This window comes from Pelophylax lessonae (genome assembly GCF_965119305.1).
Source record: "Pelophylax lessonae genome assembly, chromosome: 12".
Lineage (NCBI taxonomy): Eukaryota > Metazoa > Chordata > Amphibia > Anura > Ranidae > Pelophylax > Pelophylax lessonae.
In genome coordinates this window covers 199272170-199284757 of record NC_138779.1, presented here as the reverse complement: position 1 = coordinate 199284757, position 12588 = coordinate 199272170, and the positions used below count along the sequence as shown (strand labels likewise).

The 12588-nt window shown below is 37.8% G+C and overlaps 1 protein-coding gene across 1 annotated transcript; it reads right to left on the bottom strand.

Moving 5' to 3' along the window:
- Positions 1–1662: 1662 nt before the first annotated feature.
- LOC309568594 (phospholipase A2 inhibitor LNF1-like) lies at positions 1663–11676 on the bottom strand. Its single transcript, XM_082274301.1, has 5 exons — positions 11569–11676; positions 8934–9059; positions 5873–6019; positions 4901–5050; positions 1663–2014 (listed from the first exon to the last, which is right to left on the bottom strand). The coding sequence occupies exons 1-5, from the start codon at positions 11621–11623 to the stop codon at positions 1857–1859; spliced, it is 636 nt and encodes a 211-aa protein (XP_082130427.1). The 5' UTR covers positions 11624–11676; the 3' UTR covers positions 1663–1856.
- Between the last annotated feature and the right edge of the window lie 912 nt (positions 11677–12588).

Genomic DNA, 12588 nt, shown 5'->3' with positions numbered 1-12588 from the left:
ACTGTGAGAAGAACCTCACTGGCAGTAGCATAAGGGATACAGAAGTGGAAGTAAGAGGATCAATCAGTTTATTTCAAAAGCTTGAAAACTCAATACAATTATAAAAAAATACACAGTAGTTGATTTATTTTCTTTTTTTTAAGTTTGCTTTACTGCCCAGCACTCATATGAAGGCACAATCTGTCACCTGCTGATTTTGCCATGATTTTACTTTGACTATGGTGTGTTTTTCAAGTGACTCAAAAACTGCATCAAAAACGCAACAACGTGAGTTTTGCTGTGTTTTTAATGAATTTTAATGGGGTTTGGTGCAGTTTTTTTAACTGACCAAAAATGCATCAAGCAGGATTTTTAACACTGCACTGGAAGCGCAACGGACCCGTGTTAATGCATACATAGAATTTAAAGGGATGCATTTTTCTTGAGCTTTACTTGCGCTAAAGGCGCTGATAATGGCCGACAAATTCATATTCATTTAAATTTATACTAATAAAAAAGTCAAATGTAAAACAATTAATATAAAAATACATATTTTTTAAAAACCGTCAATTTCAGTTTCGGCCATATAAATCCAGAATTTTTTACTTTGAATTTTCATTTCGGTGCACCACTACTTAATCACCTCCTGACCGTCGTATAAGGAAATGATGGTGGCGGGATGGTTCAGTTGTTCTCGGACGACGTCATATGACGTGGGGGCGCACAGCTGTTTATCCTGAGATATGGCGCATCCCCAATATCAGTAAAGAGCTGATGATGAGGTGTCCAATCACAGCTGATCACATGTAAACAAGGAAATGCCGGTTATCGGCTTTCCTCTCCTTACACTGACAGAGTGTGAGAGGAGAAGAGTCGATCAGCGGCAATTCCTCACAGAGGAGACCTGCACAGATAATCAGGGTACTTATTATCAGTGCTCTGATTGTCAGTGCAACCCCAACAGTGCCCATCAGTTATACCAGTCAGTGACTATTAGTGATGCCAGTCAGTGCTGCCAATCATTGTCAATCAGTGACACTTATCAGAGCCCATCAGTGCTGCCTATCAGTGCTGCATATTAGCCCCTCCTAATCCATGCAACCTCATCAGTGCCCTTTAATGCCGTCTCATCAATGCAGTCTATCAGTGTATATCAGTGCAGTCTGATCAGCGCACATCAGTGAAGGAGGAAAAAAAATATTTACAAAATATAGCAGAAACTGAGACTTTTTTTTTTTTCAAAATTTTCAATTTTTTTTCTAGCAAAAAAATTAAAAACCCAATGGTGATTGAATACCACCAAAAGAAAGCTCTATTGGTCTCAAAAGATTATAAAAATGTAATTTGGGTACAGCATCGCACGACCACGCAATTGTCATTGCAAAGCTGAAAATTGGCCTGGGCAGGAAAAGGGTGAAAGTGACTAAATTCCCGAAGTTCAGCTTAACACTTATTTTACTCACTGAACTGCAACTCAATCATGTGTTTTTTTCTGGATTTTTGGTTGATATTCTGTCTCTATCATTTACAATACACCTATGATAAAAATGATAGACCCTTCATTTCTGTGTAAGTAGGGAAACTTACAAAATCTGCAGGGGATCAAATAATTATTTTCCCCACTGTAGGTGAATACAAATTTTCGTATCTAGTATAGCAAATTTGGTGGGAAGTTATTGCAGCACTCCAGTTCTACATGACAAATATGTGATCTATTTCAGAAGCACAATTATTTTTATGCCTATTGATCAGCTAAGCATGCAATTTAGGATTATTTAGGCACAACATTATATCTATTACTTATAACTAATGCACTGCCATTACTACTTTTCATGTATATTTTATTTGTATTTCTTGATCCATGACAGTTCACAGTATTAGGGAAGTTTGACAGACAAAGGAGAAGTATCTGTAGGTACATAGCACTTGCTTTCTAGTTGCTTAGATATTTTCAGACCAATTAGTTCACTGTAGCCGTATTCACAAAAAAGCTTAGAACTGCAACCTTGTGCTGAGAAGCTAACCTCGCCCCCACCTGTGAAAAGAAAATTTAGTAAATTAGAATCAGTCTATATAGTATGGAAGAGCCCTGGGGCCATCATAAAAAAATTTCAAAGATTTCTGAGTTTGAAAATTTTTTTTTTTTTTTTTTTTACAGAATTCTGAGTTTGAAAGTCAGAATTCTGAGTTTGAAAGTCAGAATTCTGAGTTTGAAAGTCAGAATTCTGACTTTTAATCTCAGAATTCTGACTTTTAATCTCAAAATTGTGTTTCTTAAATTTTAGCATGGTCCAAACTTGTAATCTCAGAATTCTGACTTGCAAAGTCAGAATTCTGACTTTTAATCTCAGAATTCTGACTTTCAAACTCAGAATTCTGTAAAAAAAAAAAAAAATGTTTTTTCAAACTCAGAAATCTTTGGATTTTTTTTTATGATGGCCCCAGGGCTCTTCCATAATATAGTGTATATAGAAAAAGAAAATAGTACAATTAAAATACATAATAAAATACAAATACAAAAATAAAGTAATCTTATGTAAAAAGAAGTGAAAAGCAAACTAGAGCTTCCAAAGAAGACAAATGTTCAAGCATGCAGCTTGGCTGACCAGTATAGGGGGAGCAAGGGTGCACTCTCCCCTCCTGAACCATATCAGACCACATGCATTTGACATTGGGCCAATATCTTACAAGGGGGTAGGGCAAGCCTCCCCCCTTGCAAGGCAACTTTTTAAACCCAATACGAGAATTGTTTAATATTGTTCATTATCAGGCCTTAGGTATATTGGTTGTATTATTATTAATTTTTTTTCAAGATTCACAGAACATACATACAAACAACAAAAAGCAAGTAAACTCTCGCTCAAGGCTATGATCAGTGACAAGGTTCAGGCACGAACCATATTATTAATTTTTTTTAATTGATCTGCCAGTAACACGTTTGCTGTCCTGGTTTGACAACATCTACTCATCATATTATATCTGTGGAGAAGCAGCATCCCCCCCCCTCCAGTACAGGAAATGTTTTAGGACTACAGATTACCCTTCCCTCCTCATCTCTAGGCATGGGCCCAACATTCCTCTGTTTTGTTGGCAGCAGAACTCCAGAACAGGGGAAAAATTTAGTCCCCGAACCGCAAACTCTGTTGAAGTCTATGGGTGCCGAACATGAGAAATAAAAAGTCCCCATTTTGAAGGCTTCTATGCAAGTAATTGGCCAAAGGGGTATGGGGGCCCGGGTACTGCCCTGGGGGACATGTACCATTGCAAATTATTTTCAAAAAAACAATCGTTTGTAAAGGAGCAGTGATTTTATAGATGCTTGAAGTAAAACAATAAAAATGAAAAATATATTTAAATATAAGGCCTGGGGGGTTCCTTTAGTCTGCAAAGTGACACATCTGTACCATGCATAGAACCTGCTGCAGCAAAACTGACATTTCTAAAGAAAAAAAAGCATCAATCACATTTAAATTGACTTGCGTTTGCAACTGCTGACACCCGGCTATTAAAATAAAATGGTGTTGGGTTCCCCCCCAGTTCATACCAGGCCCTTTGGGTCTGGTATGGATTTTAAGGGGAACCCAATGCCAAAATCGAAAAAAGGAAACGGTGTGGGTCCCCCAAAAATCTATACTAGCCCCAAATGCCTTCTTCGCCATTTTAAAGTTCCTAAATAGGTAAGGGGCAGTGCCACCTGGAGACGTCACCTGGTGCCCCCACTCTCTTTTGACATCACCGACTGGTGAATGCTAAGTCACAGTTGTTTTTTTTTTTTTAATAAAGGACTTGTCAAAAATTTGTCTTGTGTTTTTCATTTATTTTTGACAGTTTTTTTGTGAATGAGAAGGGGTGCAATGTAAAAGTTTAAAGTTAAAGGGGGCTACCAGATTCCGATAACACCCCTGCCCACACACCACCACAAACACCACCTAGAGTTGTCAGGGAGTGGTCCTTCCTGCCCCAAAGCACCCACTCCCTGTGTTTCAGGGCATGTGGCCTGGTATGGTTCAGGAGGGGGGCATTCCCTTGCCTTTCCTGGCCTTCCAGGCTGTGTGCTCAGATAAGGATCTGGTATGGAATTTGGGGGGGAGGGGTGCATTTTTTTCTTTATTTTTGTTTAAATAGCCAGGCCGGCAATTTCAACCAGGAGTCAATTTAGGTATGATTTGACAAATTTTTCTCTCTTTAGAAATATCATTTTTGCTGCAAAAGGTTCTATACATGCCACAGGTGCGCCACTTTACAGGCAGATTAAGGGTAACCCCCCCCCCCCCCCCGACACTATATTTAAAGGAATTTTAAATTTTTATTGTTTCACTTTGACTAAAAAAATTAGTCAACCCCCATTTAAATTGACTCACACCTGCAATCGCAGGCTGGCAAAATAACAAAAAAATAATTAAAAAACAGCGTGGGGTACCAACCCCCCCACAATCCAAGCCAGGCCCTTTGGCCCTCTGGGACACCTGGTTTTATTTTTTTACGGGCATTTTATTTTCTTTTAGCTGTCAGCAGGGAAGCCCACTGACAGCTAATGACGCAACCGTTGCTAAGGACGCAGTGACCTGCTTCCCAGCCCTGCTCCTTAAGAACATATTGACTGAAAAATGTGGGTGTTCGGTGAACATCGGAACGGGTGAATGTCGGGCCAGAACCGTTCGCTCAACTCTACTTATCTCCATTACATAAGGCGGCGGTATTCTTTAATTCAAAGGAATAACTAATGGAGCACTGTTGTTAGAGTAGGTCAATTTAGTTTGGCTCCCCTGTAGGCAGAGGAGCAGGAGTTAATTTTGTTTAGGAGACTGGGCAATTCTTCAAAGGCTCTGTTATCTATAAAATCTATAGTAATACATTTATAATAATAATAAATAACTTAATAAATTATACATTTTAAAAATAAAGAAATAAAAAAACTTACAAGGTAGCTTCATAGTTCCTCTGAACTGTATACACTGATCATCTTCTCCTAAACAAATAGTTGAACCTATTGCAGTACAGCCATCCGTGGTATTAAACGCATAGCAAAATGGACATAAAATGCCTTTGGCTTGAGTTGGAATGTTTGGTACTAAAAAAAAGGAATAAAATGTCTTTACTAGACTTTGGACGTGACAAAACACAGTGGACCAACACCAGCAGATGCCATGGCTCCCCAAATCACCACTGAGTGTAGGAAACTTTATACTGGACCTCATGTAACTTGGATACTGTGCCTCTCCACTCTTCCTCCAGACTCTGGGACCTTGATTTCCAAATGAATTCCAAAGTTTCCACAGTCTGTGATGAAGATGAAAGACACCAGACCCAAAAATGCAGATGAGCTGAAGCCTGCAACCTGGGCTTCCATAACAACTCAGCAATGCCACAGGCTGATCGCCTCCATGCCATGCCACATTTATGCATCGATTCATGCAAAAGGAGCCCCAGCCAAGTATTGAGTGCATACTATACTGTAAATGGACATACTTTCTAGTAAGCCGACATTTCTGTGTTAAAAATCCTTTTTTTTTTATTGGTCTTATGTAATATTCTAATTTTTCGAGATACTGAATTTTGGGTTTTCACTAGCTGTAAGCCATAATCATCAAAATTAAAAGAAAGAAATGCTTGAAATGTATCACTCTGTGTGTAACGCATCTGTATAAAATATGTGAGTTTCACTTTTTGAATTGAATTACTGAAATAAATTGACTTTTTGATGATATTAAAATTTTTACGAGATGCACCTGTATATATATATATATATATATATATATATATATATATATGTATATATATATACTATCTCTCTCTCTCTCTCTCTCTCTATATATATATATATATATATATATATATATATATATATATTTATTTTTTGTTTTTTTATATAATTTGCCTTTTGTGTACTTACTTTGAAAGAAGCCGGAGTTGCACTGTGGTCCTTTACAACATTGCTGGGAAACTTTTACAAGAACATCCAGACCTACATTTCCCCAAAAAGTTCTGTTGCAAGGCAAGTTCAGTGCGCATCGCTTAGAAATGGAGCGGCATGGTTTGCCTGTCCAAAAAGAGAAACAAACAATGAGAGGCAAATACAAAAAATCCCCAAATTATTGAGATTTTAAATCCCAGATGAACCATCTTCATGTATTACTGTATACAGTCAGGCTGTATTAATATACATATTTTATACCTTTTATTTGTTAAATGCTGCAGCGAGGGTTACAATATTCTGTGCTGGCAGCACTAAAAGAGGCTGATCACTGCTCTATTACACAATGCAGCTCTCCTGTGCTCTGACCTCCCCACCCTTAACCACTTAAGCCCCAGAGGATTTGGCTGCCCAATGACCAGGCCCTATTTTGCGATTCGGCACTGTGTGACTTTAACAGACAATTGCGCAGTCGTGCGACGCTGTACCCAAATTAAAATGACGTAATTTTTTTTCCCACAAATAGAACTTTCTTTTGGTGGTATTTGATCACCTGTGGAAATTTTATTTTTTGCGCTATAAACAAAAAAAGCGACAATTTTGAAAAAAATAACAATATTTTTCACATTTTTTATATGAAATTCTCAAAAAAAAATTTAAAAATCTAAATTTTTTAACATTTTAGGCCAATTTGTTTTCTTCTACATATTTTTGGTAAAAAAAAAAAGGAAATAAGCATGTTTTGATTGTTTTGCGCAAAAGTTATTGCGTTTACTAACTACGGGAAAGATTTATGTCATTTTTATTGTTTTTTTTTTTTTTACTAGTAATGGCGGTGATCTGTGATTTTTTTTGCGGGACTGCGACATTGCGGCGGACAGATCGGACCCCTAACTAACATTTTAGACACTTTTGGGGGTACCAGTGACATTACTATAGTAATCAGTGCTATAAATATGCACTGTTATTGTAAAAATGACACTGGCAGGGAAGGGGTTAACATTACTGGTGATCAGTGGGTTAAGTGTGAACCTAGGGGCGTGATTCTAACTGTAGAGGGGCGTGGCTTGTGACGTAATCACAGAGACATGTGATCCTATATAACAGGATCACATAGCCTCTGTGATCACTTCAAGGAGAATGACAGACGCGATGAGAAATGAGATCGCGAGTGGCCGGCGGCCATCGGAGCCGCCGGTCACACGCGCTGGCTCCCCAGGTAAGGAGCGGGGGTGGGAGCGCGCCCCCTACAGTCTCCTGAGCGAGCGACGTAGGGCTACGTTGCTTTGCCCAGCAGCGGCAGAGTGCCGCAGTAAATGTGCGGTGGGCTGGGCGCAAGTGGTTAAAGAATATGTAAATCCCAAATGTTATATTCCTGATATGTGCCTGATGTATCATGTATTTATAGGAGAATGGATCCTGTTCTCTTTGCTTCCTTTGTGTGAAATCCCTGGTGTTCCTGCCAGTCCCCTTGCTTTCTTTTAAAAACGTAACACTCTAAACCACAGGTGTCAAACCATTGGCCCTCCAGTGGTTGAGGAACTACAAGTCCCACGAGGCATTGCAAGGCCAAGGCTGACAGTTACAAGCATGACTCCCAAAGGCAGAGGCATGATGGGACTTGCAGCTGTCCAACAAGTGGAGGGCCGCCAGTTTGACACCCCTGCTCTAAACTGTTCTCCTCCAGACTTGTGCTGACAACCCCACCCATGCACAGATGTTCACTGGAATGACCAGTATGCTGTTGTTTCTTCTTCCCCAGCTCATTTGTTAAAAAAAAGGGTGAAAATGTATTTATTTATTTATTTATTTATTTTTTTATTGCTACACACACTATTGTTTTGCCTATTTTAGACTGAGTGAATGTGAGGGATTACATATACTTTAACACTGCTCCAATAAACAGTGCTGCCCAGAGAGCCAGAACACTTTTGATTAGAGCAGGGTCCATGCAGTTGTATTGAACCACTGGAGAGCTGGGCTGCTGTGTTGTGTGTGACAATAAACTTTTAATGCAGCTTTGAAAGCAGCGTTATTAAATCTCAAATTCTCACATAATAATTTAGCTCTGACACCTGTAAACCCCCTATATAAAAGCAATTTTATATATATATATATATATATATATATATATATATATATATATATATATATATATATATATATATATATATATATATGTATAATACTGCTATGGGGCTATTGATTTGGCAATAACTTTTTGAATACTTAAAATAACAACGATTTTTTTTTTTTTTTTGTGATATAGTCTTACCAACATGATTTTATATTTTTACAGTATGCTGTCCATAAAGTAAAAATGTGACCAAAAAAAAATACCTTTTTTCTTCTTTGGTTAGTGTTAACTGAAAAGTAGTACTGAAGATACAAAGAATATTTTTTATTTATATTATTTGTCCCATATTTGTTTTTTCTATTATTTGTCCCATTTAAAATGACACTAAAATTATGATTTCGGTGCAAAGCATTGCAAAAATATTTAAAATTTAATTAAAAGCTTAATTTTTTTTAAACTAAAAAATGAAAAAAATAAATAAAAATAAAAAATAAAAAAAGTTTTAAAAATAGTAGTTATAAAAATAGAAATAAAACAAGCATGTGAATAATAGTTAAGGGTCCCTTAACTATTATTCTCATGCTTGTTTTATTTCTACTTAATAAGGGGTGAAGAGGGAAGTGTTATTAGGGCTAAACTAATGGTTAATAAGGGGTTAAAAAGGAACACATTTTAATTAAAAAATCTATTTTTTTTTTTTTTACTTGTCAGGTTACTTTGGTTTGGCCCTTTAGTGTCATATCTTGGCATTCTTGGGTGCCCAGGGGGCAAAGGTGCAGCTTCCAGCCCCACTGTCAGCAGCCTGCCAAAATCTTTGAAAGGCTGAAATACATGGCAGCTGGATTTTATTCTGAGCGGTACTCCCCAACACAGGAATTATGCCATTGGTTCAGTAAATTATCAATGTTTGTAGGCTGTAAAGTTTGAGGAAAATATAAGAGAGAGACCATATTTAATACTCACCAAGGCTTACAAATTCTTCAGAGACGGTCATGCACTCACTGCCTTCTGGGCATTCCTCTTCTTTGTGTTCACAGGTCTCAGAGTTGACGGCATCACAAGTATAGCAGATGTTCTTATTAGCTAGAACTGCATCAAATATATAAAGGGTTAATATTGATAGTTTGCATTGTGTATGTACATGTATACCCACTGTTACATGAACAAATTAGACCTTTAGAGAAAAATGTGCTGCCTCCAATCACTTTTAACCTCCCTGGCGGTATGATTCTGTCAGGAATTACATACCAAAAACGGTACAATTGTTTTCATGGAAATTTGGCGTTATGTATTATAGGCCTACAATTCTTAGTAATTACTGACTTAAACCTGACCAAACAAGAGTCTAGTAGACATCCCAGATGTGATAAATTTGAAACACAAACGCGTGAATTATAATCGAATCCATAATATTATTTTATTATTTAATATATAATATATATAATACAATTATATTATTGATTAGATTATAATTCATGCATTATATATTATATATAGATATATGTGTGTGTGTGTGTATATATATATATATACACACACACACACACATATATATATATATATATATATATATATATATATATATATATATATAATATATAACGCATGAATTATAATTGAATCAATAATATAATTTTATATATATATGTGTGTGTGTGCATATATATATATATATATGTATTTTTTTTTTTGCATACCATTCGAGCGCAGGAGAATTACTGTTTTTTGATCATCTTTATCTGCAGTCTTCTGCATGCCTGTCAGCCACTGCTTTACAGCCCCAAGAAGGCTTGGGCAATAAAACTGCAATTTTGTGCATTTCCCAAGCTTAGAGCTGGGTCTAAGTTGGTTGACTTTTTTATTAATTAGGCTATTTGCATGTCTGTAATCTTTCACAGAGCCGTAATAACTTGTAGTATCTTTTGTGGCTATATATGTAATTCCTTCCTGAGTGAGGAGGACCATAGCTGGTGAGATCTCATGGCAATAACAAAAATGGGTCTGTTGTTTGAAAAACCTTGTCACAAGCTTGTTTGGTTAACAACATGAATTATAACGTGATAGTTTTGAAAATATTTTATCATTTAACCACTTGCCGACCACTGCACGACTATTTACTGCGGCAGTCTGGCTCTCCTGGGCAAACCGACGTAGGGCTACGTCGCTCGCCCAGGAGCCTCTAGGGGGCAAACTCGTTCCCTGACATCCCCACACGAGTGACCGGCAGCTCCGATGTCCGCCGGTCACTCGCGATCTCCCACTGGAGAGGGAGAAAGGCAGGCGGCTGATGTAAACAAAGCCGCCTGTCATTCTCCCTGGTGTAACTGCAGAGATCATACGATCCTGCTATGTAGGATTGTATGTCTCTGGGGTTACATCACAAGCCACGCCCCCCCACAGTTAGAATCACGCCCCTAGGGATACATTTAACCCACTGATTACTAATAAAGTTAACCCCTTCCCTGCAAGTGTCATTTTTACAGTAACAGTGCATATGTATAGCACTGATTACTGTAGTAATGTCACTGGTATCCCCAAAAGTGTCAAAAATGTCAGTCAAGGGTCCGATCTGTCCGCCGCAATGTCGCAGTCCTGCAAAAAAAATCACAGATCGCCGCCATTAGTAATTAAAAAAAAAAACAATAAAAATGACATAAATATTTCCCATAGTTAGTAAATGCAATACATTTGGCGCAAACCAATCAAAATACGCTTATTGCGATTTTTTTTACCAAAAATATTTAGCAGAAAACAAAATGGCCTAAAATGTTAAAAAATTTTGATTTTTACATTTTTTTGGGGGAATTTCTTATAAAAAATGTGAAAAATATTGTTATTTTTTCAAAATTGTTGCTCTTTTTTTGTTTATAGCTCAATAAGTAAAAATTGCACAGGTGATCAAATACCACCAAAAGAAAGCTCTGTTTGTCGGAAAAAAAGGACGTCAATTTTAGTTTGGGTACAGCATCGCAGGACCGCGCAATTGTCCATTAAAGTCACCCAGTGCCGAATCGCAAAATAGGCCCTGGTCTTTGAACACTGAAATCCAATTGGGGAAAGACCGCTCCAGGTGGGCTGGATGTCAGGTGCTGGTCGGATCCGTCAATCCAGAATCACATGAAGCAAAAAAGAGATGACCGCACTCCGATATAAGTCAAAAAGTTGGAGTAAAATTTATTCCACATCAAACAAATAGGCAAACTGGAACAACACACTGTGGATGCAGGACACAAAGGCAGACGCGTTTCACGACTTAGGGATGTCGCTTACTCATTGCCAGGCATATCGGAGTGCGGTCATCTCTTTTTTGCTTCATCTGGTCTTTGAACAGCCAAATCCTCCGGGGCTTAAGTGGTTAAAAAAATGATATTTTTTCCCAAAAAGTTGGCTGGTGGACCATTAGGCTCATCCAATCACACCAAACCTTCTAAATCAATGTCCTGAAACCCTGAGCCGGACTACTGATTTTGCTTGTTACATTCTAGCTATGGGTCAAAAACATTAAAAGAACTGAAGTCAAGGGTTTTTAAATATAAATATAAGTGATGGTGACTATATAAAATGTTAATAATATATGTTTTTAAAATAGAATACTTACTGACTGGTAGCATGAATGAAAAAAGAAGGAAGACGTTGATAATACCAGACTTCATTTTTCGTTGGGTTGTCAGTCGCTCGGTAGTGTAGATCTTTGGATGCTTCTCAAATTGTTGATGTCCCCCTTAGCTTCTGGTATTTATACAATGTTTTATGGCTTTGGGATATTGTTACAGCACAGTCAATAATTTCAATATACAATACTCTGTGTATGGATAAACATTTGCAATTAGCCAGTTACCTGCACTATACACTCAATGCAAAGGTTATGTTGACAATATATGTCCACCTAGTTCAACAGTGATTCAGCTAGCAAAATATTTAGTTGGAAAAACAATTGCCCCAAATTTATTTGATAATCCCTAATGCTATAAGGGTGTTTTTCTGAATGGAGAGATAGTCACGTAACCTGTGTAGACCGTACAAACGGGATCCAAAATCTATTTTAGTGCCACAAATGAGGTTTCATCATACAGCGAAGGATTTATGTATCTTTCTGTAGACTAAGTCCCTTGTTTTCAAAAAGGAGAAGCACATCTAACTGTAGCACAAACACTCATTCCCTTTTTAGATTAAACTCAGGGAATATTTAAAGCAATGTGTTAGTCGTACTATACCAGGTTCCGTATCCGGCTTTTTAGAGTATAGAGAGGCCCGGAGTAAAGGAGAGAAGAGACATGGACGGAGGGCCGGCATGACAGGGGTTAAAGGGGTTTGGGACAAGGAGGAGTTTTTAGCCCAGTACTATAGTAAATATAAGTGTTGGGACTTTTAATTGGTGTCTTGGCCAGGAAGGGGTGGAGCTACAGGGAGAGGTCAACCTAGGGGCCTCAGGAAGTCTTCAGTCGGAGGAAAGCTGCATTGGAGAATATTTCCCACCCTCCCTCCAATTTTCTTGTTTTTTCTGACTTTTGGTTTTGTGGTCCGCTGCCCTTGTTTTTGTTTTAACACAGGCTTTCTTCTTTTGGGGTGTTTCTTTGTCATGGCAGCAAGCGGGGTACAAGGTCCTGGTAGGTTAGTA

Bases quoted from the DNA above. Each gene is read 5' to 3' on its own strand.
- LOC309568594 (XM_082274301.1), bottom strand. From the start codon at position 11,623: ATGAAGTCTGGTATTATCAACGTCTTCCTTCTTTTTTCATTCATGCTA. The intron at 6,020-8,933 runs GTGAGTATTAAA...CTTTTTGGACAG, and splicing joins TGAAGAATTTGTAAGCCTTG to GCAAACCATGCCGCTCCATT. The intron at 5,051-5,872 runs GTAAGTACACAA...CCTTTTTTTTAG, and splicing joins CAACTCCGGCTTCTTTCAAA to TACCAAACATTCCAACTCAA.